Source organism: Taudactylus pleione, unplaced genomic scaffold (assembly GCF_031769625.1).
Source record: "Taudactylus pleione unplaced genomic scaffold, aTauple2 ptg000825l, whole genome shotgun sequence".
Taxonomy (NCBI): domain Eukaryota; kingdom Metazoa; phylum Chordata; class Amphibia; order Anura; family Myobatrachidae; genus Taudactylus; species Taudactylus pleione.
Window position 1 is genome coordinate 953720 of NW_028285227.1, and position 23725 is coordinate 977444.

General features: G+C 55.2%; 1 protein-coding gene across 1 annotated transcript; it reads right to left on the reverse strand.

Moving 5' to 3' along the window:
- Positions 1-29: 29 nt before the first annotated feature.
- Positions 30-23699, reverse strand: NENF (neudesin neurotrophic factor). Its single transcript, XM_088458321.1, has 4 exons — positions 23502-23699; positions 17712-17772; positions 16769-16872; positions 30-2120 (listed from the first exon to the last, which is right to left on the reverse strand). Exons 1-4 carry the CDS (start codon positions 23658-23660, stop codon positions 1944-1946), a joined length of 501 nt encoding a protein of 166 aa, XP_088314447.1. The 5' UTR covers positions 23661-23699; the 3' UTR covers positions 30-1943.
- Positions 23700-23725: the final 26 nt, after the last annotated feature.

Here is a 23725-nt window from a genome sequence, read left to right on the forward strand (position 1 = left end):
AGGAAATAAAAAACAAAACAAAAAAAAAACAATTTTCATAGAGATATTTTTTATTACAAAAGAGAGTAGCACCAGGATGAAGAACACAGACTGGAATTATAATGAGGTTATCTTAGTAACACAGGACGGGGTTTCCTCCTCTTAACGCTTTTGAGAAAATAATCTTATTAATATGTTATCTAACAAACACCAACACCAACAACATTAACATTACTTTCCTCTGTGTCAAATGTCTTCTATCCAAACAACGTCAGAGACTGTCACACACATTATATTATTGGTGGCGGATTCATAGATGTAAACTTTTCTTTTAGTGTATTATTATTATTTTAGTATTTGGTGTTTGCAAAGCTAAGATGTCCTATAAATCGTCCCATAATTATGGTGGGTTATGTACAATAAGCTTTTGCTACCAACACAATTTCAAAATGATTACACAAAATATTCTATTTTCTTACCAGCAGCCCCAATGCTGTAATACATGCCGTCAGTGTGAGACTAGAGGATCTTACATACAATGTCCTGCTAAAATAATTGACTTAACGGTGAATCCAACAGGATATTATCAAGAGAATGCGCATTAAATCGTTTGTTCCGAAACTTTCATGTGTATACATACAGCAACGTGTCTTACAGTATCATGTAGATGTATGTAGCTTTAGTCTTCTGCGACGAGTGCCCAAAAATAGTCGCCGTAGTAACCCTCAGAGACGCAGTAACACGTTTCATTTGCTGATGGAAGTACAGTGCGTCTTATTTTGCCATCATATAGGGCCATATTCAATTTGAGGCGAAAACTTTGTCGCCGATGAAGTCATTTTCGCATGTTTCAATTATCCCCGTATTCAATTTCAAAGACTTTTCGCCGGTGCGAAAAGTCTTTGTTAAAAAACGGAAATAAGTTTTCACCATGAAAAAAAGTGCAGAATTGGGGTTTAGGGGTGTAGAATAAAATAAAGTAAATTGCAGTCTTTTTGATGTCCCCTAAAAGTAATCTGTGGCAACATTTTTTTTAAAAAACCCTCTGGACACCCCACAAAATGTACTTTAATTTTGGGGGTGAAAAAAGATATATTGGGGAACAAAGTTTTAAACTAGCAAAATTGACTCACGGGGGGTCCCCAGGTATGCGGCAGGTGTTTTCTAGAATGCGGCTGGTAGCGACAGGTGCATTTTTGAAGAATTTAAAAAAATAACTTAAGGGACTTAAAAATATGCTCGCACCCATTTTCATGTACCCCAAGTTTGATGGGACTAGTTATTTTTTCCAAAAAAACCCCCCTAAGTCCTATTCTCCACCACTTCTACCAAAGTCGCGTTTATGCACCTTCCGCGGCTATTTAAAAACCCTGACTACCTTCAGCAGCCCAAACAGGGGGTACCCATAGTGATCCCCCATGTCAGGACATCTTTAGGGGGGTGACAGGCTGATTTCCCAAAAATTCCCAGGACTTTGATACTTACCTTTCCGCCGGGTCCCGTTTTCGCAGGATCCTAATTGAATGCGTGGATAAGCGGGCACGCGCCCGATACTTTATCCCTGCAAAAAACGTCGATGATGGCAAAAAGTCCGACCTCTGACTTTTTGTCCCATATTGAATATGGCCCATAGACTCACGTGCATGAAACGCCAATGAGTAATCCTAAAAGAAAAAGTCTAAACTGTCCCATTAGCGTTATAACTGAGGGGAAGACCACAGGACCCAGCACCGTGCCGGAGATTATACAGTGCCGCACGGTAACCATTATACAGACAATCCGGGATAACGCTCTGCTCCGCCCTCAGTAAGACTCTGAGGGAGACGGAGATTACACTGATTATTGTTTTCGAGTCCTATTGTTACATTTCCCACTGAACATTAAACTCCCACAGGTTCTAGAAAATAGCCCAATTTACAAAGACACCACTTCAAAAAGGGGGATCGGAGGAGAGAAACGTTCCTTCAGAATTCATCTTTAATAGTGAAATGCGGCTGATCCTCGGGCCTGAAGTCCGGGTTGGGGCCGCCGCTCTCAGTCAGGATGCGCCGGGCAGTATAGCCGACAATCTTGTATTTTTTCTTGTACACGTTCTCAAAAATGTCGTCCAAAGACTTCAGATGCTCCTCCGAGAGACCGGTCTGATGTAAATGACAAGACAAGGAGGAATTAGAGGCCAGGTGATAATCTACCTACTCTATAGCCATATAAAGTATCGTGCAGGGGGGTCAGTTACTTCACAGGGCAATGAGACAAGGATGGGGCAGGAACGCATTCGGCGATTCAGTCTTATCTTCCCGTATCGCCATATTGTGTCCACTGTAACCTCAGCGATTTCCAGTGCGCTCTCACTAACCCCTCACCGTTCCCTCTCCCTGCGCCCTCTCTCTACCCCTCCCCCCTAACCAGTCCTTCTCACTAACCCCTCATTGCGCCCTCTCACCAACCCCTCACTGTGCCCTCTCTCTACCCCATCACTGCGTCCTCTCACTAACCCCTCACCGTTCCCTCTCCCCCTCACCATTCCCTCTCACCAACCCCTCACTGTGCCCTCTCTCTACCCCTCCCCCCTAACCAATCCTTCTCACTAACCCCTCCCCCTTACCTCTCCCTACCCCTCCACCTTCACACTAACCCATCACCACGTCCTCTAACTAACCCCCTCACTGCGCCCTCTCACTAACCCCTCACTGCCCCCTCTCACTAAACCCTCACTGCTCCCTCTCACTAACCCCTCACTGCTCCCTCTCACTAACCCATCACTGCCCCCTCTCACTAACCCCTCACTGCTCCCTCTCACTAACCCATAACTGCTCCCTCTCACTAACCCCCTCTCACTAACCCCTCACTGCCCCCTCTCACTAACCCCTCACTGCTCCCTCTCACTAACCCCTCACTGCTCCCTCTCACTAACCCCCTCTCACTAACCCCTCACTGCCCCCTCTCACTAACCCCTCACTGCCCCCTCTCACTAACCCCTCACTGCCCCCTCTCACTGCTCCCTCTCACTAACCCCTCACTGCCCCCTCTCACTAACCCCTCACTGCTCCCTCTCACTAACCCCCTCACTGCCCCCTCTCACTAACCCATCACTGCTCCCTCTCACTAACCCCCTCACACTAACCCCTCTCACTAACCCCCTCACTGCCCCATCACTGCCCCCTCTCACTAACCCCTCACTGCTCCCTCTCACTAACCCCTCACTGCTCCCTCTCACTAACCCCCTCTCACTAACCCCTCACTGCCCCCTCTCACTAACCCCTCACTGCCCCCTCTCACTGCTCCCTCTCACTAACCCCTCACTGCCCCCTCTCACTAACCCCTCACTGCTCCCTCTCACTAACCCCCTCACTGCCCCCTCTCACTAACCCATCACTGCTCCCTCTCACTAACCCCCTCACACTAACCCCTCTCACTAACCCCCTCACTGCCCCATCACTGCTCCCTCTCACTAACCCCTCACTGCCCCCTCTCACTGCCCCTCTCACTAACCCATCACCGCGCCCTCTCACTAACCCATCACTGGCCCCTCTCACTAACCACTAACCCATCACTGCCCCCTCTCACTAACCCCTCACCGCCCCCTCTCCCTAACCCCCTCACTAACCACTAACCCCTCACTGCCCCCTCTCACTAACCCATCACCGCCCCCTCTCACTAACCCCCTCACTGCCCCCTCTCACTAACCCCCTCACTGCCCCCTCTCACTGCCCCCTCTAACTAACCCCCTCACTGCGCCTCTCACTAACCCCTCACTGCTCCCTCTCACTAACACCTCAATGCCCCCTCTCACTAACCCCCTCACTGCCCCATCTCACTAACCCCCTCTCACTAACACCTCAATGCCCCCTCTCACTAACCCCCTCACTGCTCCCTCTCACTAACCCCCTCTCACTAACCTCTCACTGCTCCCTCTCACTAACCCCTCACTGCCCCCTCTCACTAACCCCTCACTGCCCCCTCTAACTAACCCCTCACTGCCCCCTCTCACTAACCCCTCACTAACCCCCTCACTGCCCAATCTCACTAACCCCTCACTGCCCCCTCTCACTAACCCCCTCTCACTAACCCCTCACTGCCCCCTCTCACTAAACTCTCACTGCCCCCTCTCACTAACCCTTCACTGCCCCCTCTCACTAACCCCTCACTGCTCCCTCTCACTAACCCCCTCACTGCTCCCTCTCACTAACCCCCTCACTGCCCCCTCTCACTAACCCCCTCACTGCCCCCTCTCACTAACCCCCTCACTGCCCCCTCTCACTAACCCCTCACTGCTCCCTCTCACTAACCCCTCACTGCCCCCTCTCACTAACCCCTCACTGCTCCCTCTCACTAACCCCTCACTGCTCCCTCTCACTAACCCCTCACTGCCACCCTCTCACTAACCCCTCACTGCCCCCTCTCACTAACCCCTCACTGCCCCTCTCACTAACCCCATCACTGCCCCCTCTCACTAACCCCTCACTGCTCCCTCTCACTAACCCCTCACTGCCCCATCACTGCCCCCTCTCACTAACCCCTCACTGCTCCCTCTCACTGCCCCCTCTCATTAACCCCTCACTGCCCCCACTCACTAACCCCTCACTGCTCCCACTCACTGCTCCCTCTCACTAACCCCTCACTGCTCCCTCTCACTAACCCCTCACTGCCCCCTCTCACTAACCCCTCACTGCCCCCTCTCACTAACCCCTCACTGCTCCCTCTCACTAACCCCTCACTGCTCCCTCTCACTAACCCCTCACTGCCACCCTCTCACTAACCCCTCTCACTAACCCCTCACTGCCCCCTCTCACTAACCCATCACTGCCCCCTCTCACTAACCCCTCACTGCCCCCTCTCACTAACCCATCACTGCTCCCTCTCACTAACCCCTCACTGCTCCCTCTCACTAACCCCCTCACTGCTCCCTCTCACTAACCCATCAGCGCGCCCTCTCACTAACCCATCACCGCGCCCTCTCACTAACCCCTCACTGCCCCCTCTCACTAACCCCTCTCACTAACCCATCACCGCTCCCTCTCACTAACCCCTCACTGCCCCCTCTCACTAACCCCTCACTAACCCATCACCGCGCCCTCTCACTAGCCCCCTCACACTAACCCCTCTCACTAACCCCCTCACTGCCCCCTCTCACTAACCCCTCACTGCCCCCTCTCACTAACCCATCACCGCGCCCTCTCACTAACCCATCACTGGCCCCTCTCACTAACCACTAACCCATCACTGCCCCCTCTCACTAACCCCTCACCGCCCCCTCTCCCTAACCCCCTCACTAACCACTAGCCCCTCACTGCCCCCTCTCACTAACCCATCACCGCTCCCTCTCACTAACCCCCTCACTGCCCCCTCTCACTAACCCCCTCTCACTAACCCCTCACTGCCCCCTCTCACTAACCCCTCACTGCCCCCTCTCACTAATCCCTCACTGCCCCCTCTCACTAACCCCTCACTGCCCCCTCTCACTAACCCCTCACTGCTCCCTCTCACTAACCCCTCACTGCTCCCTCTCACTAACCCCTCTCACTAACCCCTCACTGCTCCCTCTCACTAACCCCTCACTGCTCCCTCTCACTAACCCCCTCTCACTAACCCCTCACTGCCCCCTCTCACTAACCCCTCACTGCCCCCTCTCACTAACCCCTCACTGCCCCCTCTCACTAACCCCTCACTGCTCCCTCTCACTAACCCCTCACTGCCCCCTCTCACGAACCCCTCACTGCTCCCTCTCACTAACCCCCTCACTGCCCCCTCTCACTAACCCATCACTGCTCCCTCTCACTAACCCCCTCACTGCCCCATCACTGCTCCCTCTCACTAACCCCTCACTGCCCCCTCTCACTGCCCCTCTCACTAACCCATCACTGGCCCCTCTCACTAACCACTAACCCATCACTGCCCCCTCTCACTAACCCCTCACCGCCCCCTCTCCCTAACCCCCTCACTAACCACTAACCCCTCACTGCCCCCTCTCACTAACCCATCACCGCCCCCTCTCACTAACCCCCTCACTGCCCCCTCTCACTAACCCCCTCACTGCCCCCTCTAACTAACCCCCTCACTGCCCCTCTCACTAACCCCTCACTGCTCCCTCTCACTAACACCTCAATGCCCCCTCTCACTAACCCCCTCACTGCTCCCTCTCACTAACCCCCTCTCACTAACCTCTCACTGCTCCCTCTCACTAACCCCTCACTGCCCCCTCTCACTAACCCCTCACTGCCCCCTCTCACTAACCCCTCACTGCCCCCTCTCACTAACCCCTCACTGCCCCCTCTCACTAACCCCCTCACTGCCCAATCTCACTAACCCCTCACTGCCCCCTCTCACTAACCCCCTCACTGCCCCCTCTCACTAACCCCCTCTCACTAACACCTCAATGCCCCCTCTCACTAACCCCCTCACTGCTCCCTCTCACTAACCCCCTCTCACTAACCTCTCACTGCTCCCTCTCACTAACCCCTCACTGCCCCCTCTCACTAACCCCTCACTGCCCCCTCTAACTAACCCCTCACTGCCCCCTCTCACTAACCCCTCACTAACCCCCTCACTGCCCAATCTCACTAACCCCTCACTGCCCCCTCTCACTAACCCCCTCTCACTAACCCCTCACTGCCCCCTCTCACTAAACTCTCACTGCCCCCTCTCACTAACCCTTCACTGCCCCCTCTCACTAACCCCTCACTGCTCCCTCTCAGTAACCCCCTCACTGCTCCCTCTCACTAACCCCCTCACTGCCCCCTCTCACTAACCCCCTCACTGCCCCCTCTCACTAACCCCCTCACTGCCCCCTCTCACTAACCCCTCACTGCTCCCTCTCACTAACCCCTCACTGCCCCCTCTCACTAACCCCTCACTGCTCCCTCTCACTAACCCCTCACTGCTCCCTCTCACTAACCCCTCACTGCCACCCTCTCACTAACCCCTCACTGCCCCCTCTCACTAACCCCTCACTGCCCCTCTCACTAACCCCATCACTGCCCCCTCTCACTAACCCCTCACTGCTCCCTCTCACTAACCCCTCACTGCCCCCATCACTGCCCCCTCTCACTAACCCCTCACTGCTCCCTCTCACTGCCCCCTCTCATTAACCCCTCACTGCCCCCACTCACTAACCCCTCACTGCTCCCACTCACTGCTCCCTCTCACTAACCCCTCACTGCTCCCTCTCACTAACCCCTCACTGCCCCCTCTCACTAACCCCTCACTGCCCCCTCTCACTAACCCCTCACTGCTCCCTCTCACTAACCCCTCACTGCTCCCTCTCACTAACCCCTCACTGCCACCCTCTCACTAACCCCTCTCACTAACCCCTCACTGCCCCCTCTCACTAACCCATCACTGCCCCCTCTCACTAACCCCTCACTGCCCCCTCTCACTAACCCATCACTGCTCCCTCTCACTAACCCCCTCACTGCTCCCTCTCACTAACCCATCAGCGCGCCCTCTCACTAACCCATCACCGCGCCCTCTCACTAACCCCTCACTGCCCCCTCTCACTAACCCCTCTCACTAACCCATCACCGCTCCCTCTCACTAACCCCTCACTGCCCCCTCTCACTAACCCCTCACTAACCCCTCACCGCCCCCTCTCCCTAACCCCCTCACTAACCACTAACCCCTCACTGCCCCCTCTCACTAACCCATCACCGCCCCCTCTCACTAACCCCCTCACTGCCCCCTCTCACTAACCCCCTCACTGCCCCCTCTCACTGCCCCCTCTAACTAACCCCCTCACTGCGCCTCTCACTAACCCCTCACTGCTCCCTCTCACTAACACCTCAATGCCCCCTCTCACTAACCCCCTCACTGCCCCATCTCACTAACCCCCTCTCACTAACCTCTCACTGCTCCCTCTCACTAACCCCTCACTGCCCCCTCTCACTAACCCCTCACTGCCCCCTCTAACTAACCCCTCACTGCCCCCTCTCACTAACCCCTCACTAACCCCCTCACTGCCCAATCTCACTAACCCCTCACTGCCCCCTCTCACTAACCCCCTCTCACTAACCCCTCACTGCCCCCTCTCACTAAACTCTCACTGCCCCCTCTCACTAACCCTTCACTGCCCCCTCTCACTAACCCCTCACTGCTCCCTCTCACTAACCCCCTCACTGCTCCCTCTCACTAACCCCCTCACTGCCCCCTCTCACTAACCCCCTCACTGCCCCCTCTCACTAACCCCCTCACTGCCCCCTCTCACTAACCCCTCACTGCTCCCTCTCACTAACCCCTCACTGCCCCCTCTCACTAACCCCTCACTGCTCCCTCTCACTAACCCCTCACTGCTCCCTCTCACTAACCCCTCACTGCCACCCTCTCACTAACCCCTCACTGCCCCCTCTCACTAACCCCTCACTGCCCCTCTCACTAACCCCATCACTGCCCCCTCTCACTAACCCCTCACTGCTCCCTCTCACTAACCCCTCACTGCCCCATCACTGCCCCCTCTCACTAACCCCTCACTGCTCCCTCTCACTGCCCCCTCTCATTAACCCCTCACTGCCCCCACTCACTAACCCCTCACTGCTCCCACTCACTGCTCCCTCTCACTAACCCCTCACTGCTCCCTCTCACTAACCCCTCACTGCCCCCTCTCACTAACCCCTCACTGCCCCCTCTCATAACCCCTCACTGCTCCCTCTCACTAACCCCTCACTGCTCCCTCTCACTAACCCCTCACTGCCACCCTCTCACTAACCCCTCTCACTAACCCCTCACTGCCCCCTCTCACTAACCCATCACTGCCCCCTCTCACTAACCCCTCACTGCCCCCTCTCACTAACCCATCACTGCTCCCTCTCACTAACCCCTCACTGCTCCCTCTCACTAACCCCCTCACTGCTCCCTCTCACTAACCCATCAGCGCGCCCTCTCACTAACCCATCACCGCGCCCTCTCACTAACCCCTCACTGCCCCCTCTCACTAACCCCTCTCACTAACCCATCACCGCTCCCTCTCACTAACCCCTCACTGCCCCCTCTCACTAACCCCTCACTAACCCATCACCGCGCCCTCTCACTAGCCCCCTCACACTAACCCCTCTCACTAACCCCCTCACTGCCCCCTCTCACTAACCCCTCACTGCCCCCTCTCACTAACCCATCACCGCGCCCTCTCACTAACCCATCACTGGCCCCTCTCACTAACCACTAACCCATCACTGCCCCCTCTCACTAACCCCTCACCGCCCCCTCTCCCTAACCCCCTCACTAACCACTAGCCCCTCACTGCCCCCTCTCACTAACCCATCACCGCTCCCTCTCACTAACCCCCTCACTGCCCCCTCTCACTAACCCCCTCTCACTAACCCCTCACTGCCCCCTCTCACTAACCCCTCACTGCCCCCTCTCACTAATCCCTCACTGCCCCCTCTCACTAACCCCTCACTGCCCCCTCTCACTAACCCCTCACTGCTCCCTCTCACTAACCCCTCACTGCTCCCTCTCACTAACCCCTCACTGCTCCCTCTCACTAACCCCCTCTCACTAACCCCTCACTGCCCCCTCTCACTAACCCCTCACTGCCCCCTCTCACTAACCCCTCACTGCCCCCTCTCACTAACCCCTCACTGCTCCCTCTCACTAACCCCTCACTGCCCCCTCTCACGAACCCCTCACTGCTCCCTCTCACTAACCCCCTCACTGCCCCCTCTCACTAACCCATCACTGCTCCCTCTCACTAACCCCCTCACTGCCCCATCACTGCTCCCTCTCACTAACCCCCTCACTGCCCCCTCTCACTGCCCCTCTCACTAACCCATCACTGGCCCCTCTCACTAACCACTAACCCATCACTGCCCCCTCTCACTAACCCCTCACCGCCCCCTCTCCCTAACCCCCTCACTAACCACTAACCCCTCACTGCCCCCTCTCACTAACCCATCACCGCCCCCTCTCACTAACCCCCTCACTGCCCCCTCTCACTAACCCCCTCACTGCCCCCTCTAACTAACCCCCTCACTGCCCCTCTCACTAACCCCTCACTGCTCCCTCTCACTAACACCTCAATGCCCCCTCTCACTAACCCCCTCACTGCTCCCTCTCACTAACCCCCTCTCACTAACCTCTCACTGCTCCCTCTCACTAACCCCTCACTGCCCCCTCTCACTAACCCCTCACTGCCCCCTCTCACTAACCCCTCACTGCCCCCTCTCACTAACCCCTCACTGCCCCCTCTCACTAACCCCCTCACTGCCCAATCTCACTAACCCCTCACTGCCCCCTCTCACTAACCCCCTCACTGCCCCCTCTCACTAACCCCCTCTCACTAACACCTCAATGCCCCCTCTCACTAACCCCCTCACTGCTCCCTCTCACTAACCCCCTCTCACTAACCTCTCACTGCTCCCTCTCACTAACCCCTCACTGCCCCCTCTCACTAACCCCTCACTGCCCCCTCTAACTAACCCCTCACTGCCCCCTCTCACTAACCCCTCACTAACCCCCTCACTGCCCAATCTCACTAACCCCTCACTGCCCCCTCTCACTAACCCCCTCTCACTAACCCCTCACTGCCCCCTCTCACTAAACTCTCACTGCCCCCTCTCACTAACCCTTCACTGCCCCCTCTCAGTAACCCCCTCACTGCTCCCTCTCACTAACCCCCTCACTGCCCCCTCTCACTAACCCCCTCACTGCCCCCTCTCACTAACCCCCTCACTGCCCCCTCTCACTAACCCCTCACTGCTCCCTCTCACTAACCCCTCACTGCCCCCTCTCACTAACCCCTCACTGCTCCCTCTCACTAACCCCTCACTGCTCCCTCTCACTAACCCCTCACTGCCACCCTCTCACTAACCCCTCACTGCCCCCTCTCACTAACCCCTCACTGCCCCTCTCACTAACCCCATCACTGCCCCCTCTCACTAACCCCTCACTGCTCCCTCTCACTAACCCCTCACTGCCCCCATCACTGCCCCCTCTCACTAACCCCTCACTGCTCCCTCTCACTGCCCCCTCTCATTAACCCCTCACTGCCCCCACTCACTAACCCCTCACTGCTCCCACTCACTGCTCCCTCTCACTAACCCCTCACTGCTCCCTCTCACTAACCCCTCACTGCCCCCTCTCACTAACCCCTCACTGCCCCCTCTCACTAACCCCTCACTGCTCCCTCTCACTAACCCCTCACTGCTCCCTCTCACTAACCCCTCACTGCCACCCTCTCACTAACCCCTCTCACTAACCCCTCACTGCCCCCTCTCACTAACCCATCACTGCCCCCTCTCACTAACCCCTCACTGCCCCCTCTCACTAACCCATCACTGCTCCCTCTCACTAACCCCCTCACTGCTCCCTCTCACTAACCCATCAGCGCGCCCTCTCACTAACCCATCACCGCGCCCTCTCACTAACCCCTCACTGCCCCCTCTCACTAACCCCTCTCACTAACCCATCACCGCTCCCTCTCACTAACCCCTCACTGCCCCCTCTCACTAACCCCTCACTAACCCATCACCGCGCCCTCTCACTACCCCCTCTCACTAGCCCCCTCACACTAACCCCTCTCACTAACCCCCTCACTGCCCCCTCTCACTAACCCCTCACTGCCCCCTCTCACTAACCCATCACCGCGCCCTCTCACTAACCCATCACTGGCCCCTCTCACTAACCACTAACCCATCACTGCCCCCTCTCACTAACCCCTCACCGCCCCCTCTCCCTAACCCCCTCACTAACCACTAGCCCCTCACTGCCCCCTCTCACTAACCCATCACCGCTCCCTCTCACTAACCCCCTCACTGCCCCCTCTCACTAACCCCCTCTCACTAACCCCTCACTGCCCCCTCTCACTAACCCCTCACTGCCCCCTCTCACTAACCCCTCACTGCCCCCTCTCACTAACCCCTCACTGCCCCCTCTCACTAACCCCTCACTGCTCCCTCTCACTAACCCCTCACTGCTCCCTCTCACTAACCCCTCACTGCTCCCTCTCACTAACCCCTCACTGCTCCCTCTCACTAACCCCCTCTCACTAACCCCTCACTGCCCCCTCTCACTAACCCCTCACTGCCCCCTCTCACTAACCCCTCACTGCCCCCTCTCACTAACCCCTCACTGCTCCCTCTCACTAACCCCTCACTGCCCCCTCTCACGAACCCCTCACTGCTCCCTCTCACTAACCCCCTCACTGCCCCCTCTCACTAACCCATCACTGCTCCCTCTCACTAACCCCCTCACTGCCCCATCACTGCTCCCTCTCACTAACCCCTCACTGCCCCCTCTCACTGCCCCTCTCACTAACCCATCACCGCGCCCTCTCACTAACCCATCACTGGCCCCTCTCACTAACCACTAACCCATCACTGCTCCCTCTCACTAACCCCCTCACTGCCCCATCACTGCTCCCTCTCACTAACCCCTCACTGCCCCCTCTCACTGCCCCTCTCACTAACCCATCACCGCGCCCTCTCACTAACCCATCACTGGCCCCTCTCACTAACCACTAACCCATCACTGCCCCCTCTCACTAACCCCTCACCGCCCCCTCTCCCTAACCCCCTCACTAACCACTAACCCCTCACTGCCCCCTCTCACTAACCCATCACCGCCCCCTCTCACTAACCCCCTCACTGCCCCCTCTCACTAACCCCCTCACTGCCCCCTCTAACTAACCCCCTCACTGCCCCTCTCACTAACCCCTCACTGCTCCCTCTCACTAACACCTCAATGCCCCCTCTCACTAACCCCCTCACTGCTCCCTCTCACTAACCCCCTCTCACTAACCTCTCACTGCTCCCTCTCACTAACCCCTCACTGCCCCCTCTCACTAACCCCTCACTGCCCCCTCTCACTAACCCCTCACTGCCCCCTCTCACTAACCCCTCACTGCCCCCTCTCACTAACCCCCTCACTGCCCAATCTCACTAACCCCTCACTGCCCCCTCTCACTAACCCCCTCACTGCCCCCTCTCACTAACCCCTCACTGCCCCCTCTCACTAAACTCTCACTGCCCCCTCTCACTAACCCTTCACTGCCCCCTCTCACTAACCCCCTCACTGCTCCCACTCACTAACCCCCTCACTGCTCCCTCTCACTAACCCCTCACTGCTCCCTCTCACTAACCCCTCACTGCCCCCTCTCACTAACCCCTCACTGCTCCCTCTCACTAACCCCTCACTGCCCCCTCTCACTAACCCCTCACTGCTCCCTCTCACTAACCCCTCACTGCTCCCTCTCACTGCTCCCTCTCACTAACCCCTCACTGCCACCCTCTCACTAACCCCTCACTGCTCCCTCTCACTGCTCCCTCTCACTAACCCCTCACTGCCACCCTCTCACTAACCCCTCACTGCCCCCTCTCACTAACCCCTCACTGCCCCCTCTCACTAACCCCATCACTGCCCCCTCTCACTAACCCCTCACTGCTCCCTCTCACTGCCCCCATCACTGCCCCCTCTCACTAACCCCTCACTGCTCCCTCTCACTGCCCCCTCTCATTAACCCCTCACTGCCCCCACTCACTAACCCCTCACTGCTCCCACTCACTGCTCCCTCTCACTAACCCCTCACTGCTCCCTCTCACTAACCCCTCACTGCTCCCTCTCACTAACCCCTCACTGCCCCCTCTCACTAACCCCTCACTGCCCCCTCTCACTAACCCCTCACTGCCCCCTCTCACTAACCCCTCACTGCTCCCTCTCACTAACCCCTCACTGCCACCCTCTCACTAACCCCTCTCACTAACCCCTCACTGCCCCCTCTCACTAACCCCCTCACTGCTCCCACTCACTAACCCCCTCACTGCTCCCTCTCACTAACCCCCTCACTGCTCCCTCTCACTAACCCCTCACTGCTCCCTCTCACTAACCCCTCACTGCCCCCTCTCACTAACCCCTCACTGCTCCCTCTCACTAACCCCTCACTGCCCCCTCTCACTAACCCCTCACTGCCCCCTCTCACTAACCCCTCACTGCCCCCTCTCACTAACCCCTCACTGCCCCCTCTCACTAACCCCATCACTGCCCCCTCTCACTAACCCCTCACTGCTCCCTCTCACTAACCCCTCACTGCTCCCTCTCACTGCCCCCATCACTGCCCCCTCTCACTAACCCCTCACTGCTCCCTCTCACTGCCCCCTCTCATTAACCCCTCACTGCCCCCACTCACTAACCCCTCACTGCTCCCACTCACTGCTCCCTCTCACTAACCCCTCACTGCTCCCTCTCACTAACCCCTCACTGCCCCCTCTCACTAACCCCTCACTGCCCCCTCTCACTAACCCCTCACTGCTCCCTCTCACTAACCCCTCACTGCCACCCTCTCACTAACCCCTCTCACTAACCCATCACTGCCCCCTCTCACTAACCCCTCACTGCCCCCTCTCACTAACCCATCACTGCTCCCTCTCACTAACCCCTCACTGCTCCCTCTCACTAACCCCCTCACTGCTCCCTCTCACTAACCCATCAGCGCGCCCTCTCACTAACCCATCACCGCGCCCTCTCACTAACCCCTCACTGCCCCCTCTCACTAACCCCTCTCACTAACCCATCACCGCTCCCTCTCACTAACCCCTCACTGCCCCCTCTCACTAACCCCTCACTAACCCATCACCGCGCCCTCTCACTACCCCCTCTCACTAGCCCCCTCACACTAACCCCTCTCACTAACCCCCTCACTGCCCCCTCTCACTAACCCCTCACTGCCCCCTCTCACTAACCCATCACCGCGCCCTCTCACTAACCCATCACTGGCCCCTCTCACTAACCACTAACCCATCACTGCCCCCTCTCACTAACCCCTCACCGCCCCCTCTCCCTAACCCCCTCACTAACCACTAGCCCCTCACTGCCCCCTCTCACTAACCCATCACCGCTCCCTCTCACTAACCCCCTCACTGCCCCCTCTCACTAACCCCCTCTCACTAACCCCTCACTGCCCCCTCTCACTAACCCCTCACTGCCCCCTCTCACTAACCCCTCACTGCCCCCTCTCACTAACCCCTCACTGCCCCCTCTCACTAACCCCTCACTGCCCCCTCTCACTAACCCCCTCACTGCTCCCTCTCACTAACCCCCTCACTGCCCCCTCACTGCTCCCTCTCACTAACCCATCAGCGCGCCCTCTCACTAACCCATCACCGCGCCCTCTCACTAACCCCTCACTGCCCCCTCTCACTAACCCCCTCTCACTAACCCCTCTCACTAACCCATCACCGCTCCCTCTCACTAACCCCTCACTGCCCCCTCTCACTAACCCCTCACTAACCCCTCTCACTAACCCATCACCGCGCCCTCTCACTACCCCCTCTCACTGCTCCCTCTCACTAGCCCCCTCACACTAACCCCTCTCACTAACCCCTCTCACTGCCCCCTCTCACTAACCCCTCTCACTAACCCCTCTCACTAACCCATCACCGCGCCCTCTCACTAACCCATCACTGGCCCCTCTCACTAACCACTAACCCATCACTGCCCCCTCTCACTAACCCCTCACCGCCCCCTCTCCCTAACCCCCTCACTAACCACTAGCCCCACACTGCCCCCTCTCACTAACCCATCACCGCTCCCTCTCACTAACCCCCTCACTGCCCCCTCTCACTAACCCCCTCTCACTAACCCCTCACTGCCCCCTCTCACTAACCCCTCACTGCCCCCTCTCACTAACCCCTCACTGCCCCCTCTCACTAACCCCTCACTGCTCCCTCTCACTAACCCCCTCACTGCTCCCTCTCACTAACCCCCTCACTGCCCCCTCTCACTAACCCCCTCACTGCTCCCTCTCACTAACCCCCTCACTGCCCCCTCTCACTAACCCCTCACTGCTCCCTCTCACTAACCCCTCACACTAACCCCCTCACTGCTCCCTCTCACTAACCCCTCACTGCCCCCTCTCACTAACCCCTCACTGCCCCCTCTCACTAACCCCTCACTGCCCCCTCTCACTAACCCCTCACTGCCACCCTCTCACTAACCCCTCTCACTAACCCCTCACTGCTCCCTCTCACTAACCCCCTCACTGCTCCCTCTCACTAACCCCTCACTGCTCCCTCTCACTGCCCCCATCACTGCCCCCTCTCACTAACCCCTCACTGCCCCCTCTCACTAACCCCTCACTGCCCCCTCTCACTAACCCCTCACTGCCCCCTCTCACTAACCCCTCACTAACCCCTCTCACTAACCCATCACTGCTCCCTCTCACTAACCCCTCACTGCTCCCTCTCACTAACCCCTCACTGCTCCCTCTCACTAACCCCTCACTGCCCCCTCTCACTAACCCCTCACTGCCCCCTCTCACTAACCCCTCACTGCCCCCTCTCACTAACCCCCTCACTGCTCCCTCTCACTAACCCCTCACTGCTCCCTCTCACTAACCCCTCACTGCCCCCTCTCACTAACCCCTCACACTAACCCCCTCACTGCCCCCTCTCACTAACCCCTCACTGCCCCCTCTCACTAACCCCCTCACTGCGCCCTCTCACTAACCCATCACTGCCCCCACTCACTAACCCCCTCACTGCTCCCTCTCACTGCCCCCTCTCACTAACCCCTCGCTGCCCCCTCTCACTAACCCATCACTGCGCCCTCTCACTACCCCTAATCCTTGCATCTGAAGCTGTGAATCTTCTAGAATACGCCAATTTGATCAAGACCGTTAATGCAATTACTGTATTTAGTATCCCGCCTGGCTGCTGTAATATGTCACATTTTAGTACATACAAGTTATGTACTAATGTCCTGTACACATTACACAGAATCTTCTCCATTTCCCCATGTCAGACATACAGCCGGTCTCACCGCTTGCACCTTATAACAACCATATTGTATGTATTGGTATATTTCTTACCGTATCATAAGTCAGATCATCCGCTTCCAGTGACATTTTGGCGACAGCACGTGAGGAATCCTTTCCCGCGAGTGCGTTATATGAGGCGCCCTTCCCGTAGAACTCTGCCCAATAACAGGGAACAGAAATATTCTCGTTACTTCTACGTACTGTCATGCGGGTCTCACTGGCTGTCACACACCTCACAGTCATTTATTTTATTCCCTTTTACAGAGATAGAAAATGTCACTTTAAAACCCATCATATTTTTTCCTGTAATCATATAAAAACGATGTCATCAAGTTACTGTACCCAGCTAACAGCACTCTGTACAATGATTATGATGCTTGTAAGAATAATGGAAAGTTGCAGGAGAAATGCGCTCTAAGAAGCAAATCACCCCGCAAATCGGAGGACGGTCTCCGGACAGTGATTACAGCTGGTGACCCAGCAAATCGGAGGACGGTCTCCGGACAGTGATTACAGCTGGTGACCCCACAAATCGGAGGACGGTCTCCGGACAGTGATTACAGCTGGTGACCCCACAAATCGGAGGACGGTCTACGGACAGTGATTACAGCTGGTGACCCCGCAAATCGGAGGACGGTCTCTGGACAGTGATTACAGCTGGTGACCCAGCAAATCGGAGGACGGTCTCCGGACAGTGATTACAGCTGGTGACCCTGCAAATCGGAGGACAGTCTCCGGACAGTGATTACAGCTGGTCACCCTGCAAATCGGAGGACGGTCTCTGGACAGTGATTACAGCTGGTCACCCTGCAAATCGGAGGACGGTCTCCGGACAGTGATTACAGCTGGTCACCCCGCAAATTGGAGGACGGTCTCCGGACAGTGATTATACCTGGTGACCCCACAAATCGGAGGACGGTCTCCAGACAGCGATTACAGTTGGTCACCATAATTGACAAAAGGGAAGCTATACATGCAATGGCGCATAGGTTACCTTTTCCTGATGAAACATCAAACACTGTTCCCTTCACTGCCATGTAGATCGGCTGATCATCCTACGGAGAAAACAATGTTATGCTCTTAGTTTTGACAGTTGTCCCTATAATGCTGACACATATCTGTACCAGAGAGAAGAGAAATGTAATAGGTCATCAGCGAGAGCATACGCTAACACTCCGCAAGAGAATACGCTAATACTCCGCAGGAATACACGCTAACACTCCGCAAGAGGATACGCTAACACTCCGCAGGAATACACGCTAACACTCCGCAAGAGGATACGCTAACACTCCGCAGGAATACACGCTAACACTCCGCAAGAGGATACGCTAACACGCCGCAGGAATACACGCTAATACTCAGCAAGAGGATACGCTAATACTCAGCGAGAGGATACGCTAATACTCAGCGAGAAGATATGCAAACACTCCGCAGGAATACACGCTAACACTCCACAAGAAGATACGCTAACACTCCGCAGGAATACACGATAATACTCAGCAAGAGGATACGCAAACACTCCACAGGAATACACGCTAATACTCAGCAAGAGGATACGCTAACACTCCGCAGGAATACACGCTAATACTCAGCAAGAGGATACGCTAACACTCCGCAGGAATACAAGATAATACTCAGCAAGAGGATACGCAAACACTCCGCAGGAATACACGCTAATACTCAGCAAGAGGATACGCTAACACTCCGCAGGAATACACGCTAACACTCCGCAAGAGGATACGCTAACACTCCGCAGGAATACACGCTAACACTCCGCAAGAGGATACGCTAACACGCCGCAGGAAGACACGCTAATACTCAGCAAGAGGATACGCTAATACTCAGCGAGAGGATACGCTAATACTCAGCGAGAGGATACGCTAATACTCAGCGAGAAGATATGCAAACACTCCGCAGGAATACACGCTAACACTCCACAAGAAGATACGCTAACACTCCGCAGGAATACACGATAATACTCAGCAAGAGGATACGCAAACACTCCACAGGAATACACGCTAATACTCAGCAAGAGGATACGCTAACACTCCGCAGGAATACACGATAATACTCAGCAAGAGGATACGCTAACACTCCGCAGGAATACACGATAATACTCAGCAAGAGGATACGCAAACACTCCGCAGGAATACACGCTAATACTCAGCAAGAGGATACGATAACACTCCGCAAGAGGATACGATAACACTCCGCAAGAGGATACGCTAACACTCCGCAGGAATACACGCTAACACTCCGCAAGAGGATACGATAACACTCCGCAAGAGGATACGCTAACACTCCGCAGGAATACACGATAATACTCAGCAAGAGGATACGCAAACACTCCGCAGGAATACACGCTAACACTCCGCAAGAGGATACGATAACACTCCGCAAGAGGATACGATAACACTCCGCAAGAGGATACGCTAACACTCCGCAGGAATACACGATAATACTCAGCAAGAGGATACGCAAACACTCCGCAGGAATACACGCTAACACTCCGCAAGAGGATACGCTAACACTCCGCAGGAATACACGCTAATACTCAGCAAGAGGATACACTAACACTTCGCAGGAATATACGCTAATACTCCGCAAGAGAATACGCTAACACTCCGCAAGAGGATACGCTAACACTCCGCAAGAGGATACGCTAACACTCCGCAGAAATACACGCTAATACTCAGCAAGAGGATACGCTAACACTCCGCAGGAATACACGCTAACACTCCGCAGGAATACACGCTAATACTTAGCAAGAGGATACGCTAGCACTCCGCAGGAATACACGCTAATACTCCGCAAGAGAATATGCCAACACTCCGCAGGAATACATGCTAATACTCAGCAAGAGGATACGCTAACACTCCGCAAGAGAATACGCTAACACTCCGCAGGAATACACGCTAATACTCAGCAAGAGGATACGCTAACACTCCACAAGAGAATACGCAAACACTGCGCAAGACGATACGCTAACACTGCGCAAGACGATACGCTAACACTGCGCAAGACGATACGCTAACACTCCGCAAGACGATACGCTAACACTCCGCAAGACGATACGCTAACACTCCGCAAGACGATACGCTAACACTCCGCAAGACGATACGCTAACACTCCGCAAGACGATACGCTAACACTCCGCAGGAATACACGCTAACACTCCGCAAGAGGATACGCTAACACTCCGCAGGAATACACGCTAACACTCCGCAAGAGGATACGCTAACACTCCGCAAGAGGATACGCTAACACTCCGCAAGAGGATACGCTAACACTCCGCAAGAGGATACGCTAACACTCCGCAAGAGGATACGCTAACACTCCGCAAGAGGATACGCTAACACTCCGCAAGAGGATACGCTAACACTCCGCAAGAGGATACGCTAACACTCCGCAAGAGGATACGCTAACACTCCGCAAGAGGATACGCTAACACTCCGCAGGAATACACGCTAATACTCAGCAAGAGGATACACTAACACTTCGCAGGAATATATGCTAATACTCCGCAAGAGAATACGCTAACACTCCGCAAGAGGATACGCTAACACTCCGCAAGAGGATACGCTAACACTCCGCAAGAGGATACGCTAACACTCCGCAAGAGGATACACGCTAATACTCAGCAAGAGGATACGCTAACACTCCGCAGGAATACACGCTAACACTCCGCAGGAATACACGCTAATACTCAGCAAGAGGATACGCTAGCACTCCGCAGGAATACACGCTAATACTCCGCAAGAGAATATGCCAACACTCCGCAGGAATACACGCTAATACTCAGCAAGAGGATACGCTAACACTCCGCAAGAGAATACACTAACACTCCGCAGGAATACACGCTAATACTCAGCAAGAGGATACGCTAACACTCCACAAGAGAATACGCAAACACTGCGCAAGAGGATACGCTAACACTGCGCAAGAGGATACGCTAACACTGCGCAAGAGGATACGCTAACACTGCGCAAGAGGATACGCTAACACTGCGCAAGAGGATACGCTAACACTGCGCAAGAGGATACGCTAACACTGCGCAAGACGATACGCTAACACTGCGCAAGACGATACGCTAACACTGCGCAAGACGATACGCTAACACTGCGCAAGACGATACGCTAACACTGCGCAAGACGATACGCTAACACTGCGCAAGACGATACGCTAACACTGCGCAAGACGATACGCTAACACTGCGCAAGACGATACGCTAACACTGCGCAAGACGATACGCTAACACTCCGCAAGAATACACGCTAATACTCAGCGAGAGGATACGCTAATACTCCGCAGGAATACACGCTAATACTCAGCAAGAGGATACGCTAACACTCCGCAAGAGGATACGCTAACACTCCGCAGGAATACATGCTAATACTCAGCAAGAGGATACGCTTACACTCCGCAGGAATACACGCAAATACTCAGCAAGAGGATACGCTAACACTCCACAGGAATACACCCTAATACTCCGCAAGAGGATACGCTAACACTCCGCAGGAATACATGCTAATACTCCGCAAAAGGATATGCTAACACTCCGCAGGGGGCGAGCCGATACGCACGTTAGCTGCTGGTGCCAATCTCCGGAATTTATCGCATTCTGGAAGTTGGCAAACCTGGCAGATATCTGGGGGTTGTAGCTGCCAGCGGGAATGGAGGGATCACAGGAGACATCGGAGACACTTGCTGCGGTCCCTCCGTCATACATCTGGGTGAAACTTAATATTTGCGATTAACCCCCCGAAAACACCTGATTAAGCTGCAAATATACAATGATAAACGGACCCCTAGGTGAGGAGGGGGTCTGTGTGCAGTCTCTGTCCAGGACCCCTCCTCTCTAGCCAGCAGAACAAGCCAGTAGACTCTGGCGCTATCTTCTGTGCATGCACAGGTCTCTGAGAAAATGGCGCTGCGGCCATTTCCCTGGTGATTCCTGCAGCATTGCTGCCGCGGGACTGTGGTTAGGTAAGTATTAAAGAACATGGGTGGAGGGTATCTGCACCCATTATAGATATGCCACTGGTGCAGCCTGAATATAGTCCTGTAACCGTGACCGGGAGCAGATGATTAGCGTGGATGAGAGGCGCAGATCCTGCGCAGAGCGGATGTGTTGAGCTGGGAGATATTACGATATAAGAGAAGAGATATATGTTGGTGTAGTTTGGTTAATAGCTTTATGTGTTAGCAGAAGTAGTTTATATTGAGTTAGGTAGAATACAGGCGGCCAATGGGGGGACTGAGGGCGGAGCAGTAGGTAATGAGCGCTGTGTGGGGAAGATCAGCCTAGAAATAGGTTATGGGTGTGACAGTCTGCGGGAGATGATGAGTGCAGGAATTAGAGTGTATCCTGGGTCCTGTGTGAGATACAGACCTGTGTCTTCCGGATGTGTTGTGTATATTCAGGACACTGACAATAGACAGATTTGACACCATTCACATAGGTCAGTGGTTCTCATACTCGGTCCTCAGGACCCCACACAGGTCATGTTTTCCAGGTCACCCAGCAGGTGCACAGGTGTAGTCATTACTCACTGACACATTTTAAAAAATCCACAGGTGGATATAATTATTTCACTTGTGATTCTGTGAGGAGACCTGGAAAACATGCACTGTTTGGGGTCCTGGGGACCAAGTTTGAGAACCTGCGATATAGGTGTAAGCTTATGCTGCAATACAGGTTATACAGGTACGAACATGACAACGGTAAAATGACCCAGAGTTCTGTTCAGGAAACATTGTTATTTCCCAATTATATTAGGACGCTCATTTGTTGAGCAATTAAAGAATCTCCTCAAACAGTCTATTACCCCCTTTCTTATACCAGAACAAGTTATTTCCACTGTACCGCGCATCACCTGACCTCCTCCATACAGCGCATCACCTCGTCGCCACCATACAGCACGTAACATTATCTGCACTATACAGAGTGTCAGATTTACTAAACTTTACATCACCCTATCTCCACTATACAGAGGGTCACATTGTGTCTCTCCAGTCTCATTCCCTAGTCTTTCCAGCTGCAGCTCCCCCAGCATCTCTCCAGTCCCGTGTCTTTCTAGCATCATTACCCCGTGTCTCTCCTGCTCAAACCCCCTTATGTCTCTCTAGCTTCCGTAGTGTCTATCCAGCCCCCGAGTGCTTCTCCAGATTCCCAATATCTCTACATATGCAGCACCCCAGTGTCTCTCCAGCCAGCCCCCTTCTGTCTCTCCAGCCCCCAGGGTCTCTCTAGCTCTAGCGCACAGACATCTACCTTCTCCTTCTGCGTCTTCTGGCTGCTCCTCTGCCGTTGCAGCACAGGAAAAAACAAGAAAAACTTTATTGCACCGGCGGCTGTTGGAAAATGAGGCGACAGCAGCTCCCTGGACACTGTACCTGCCTGCGCCCTGCTGATCACCGCCGTGGTGCAAATCTGCCCCCCCCCCTGCACTGCGACAGGATTTGTCCTAGTCCATCATTACTGGTTTGTTTTTTGCTTTACTCCCAACTCAGAATCAGCCCTAAATCCGTGCGCTGCGCCTGCTGCCCCTTATATCGGATTCCCCCCTCTGTGGATGACACACATGGGGGGAAAATTTGCAACCGCCCCCCTCCCCCTTGTCTCTGTGCAACTTCTAATACTCTCCCCCCAGGCTCATGTGCACTATCAGGCAGCAGAGCAGGGGTGACCCTGTATTACCAGATACCAGGGCTGGTGACTGGCACATGGGGGCGCACTCCTGCCCCCCTAAAGCTGCACACACAGAGGGCAGGGAGTACTCACCTGCTCCCCACTGTACCTGGCCAGATCCTCATCAGTGAAGAGCCTGACCGGCTTATGCTGAGGGGAGGGGCGCTGCTGGGGCTCGGGGGGGTCCCCCTGTGCCTGGACCAGTATCAGGGTGCTCAGCACCAGGACCACCAGCGCCCTGAGCGGCGACATATCCGGGTCACTTCCGGGAGGGGCGTGTCCAGGCCACTCCCACAGGGCTGTAACCCTTTCACTGC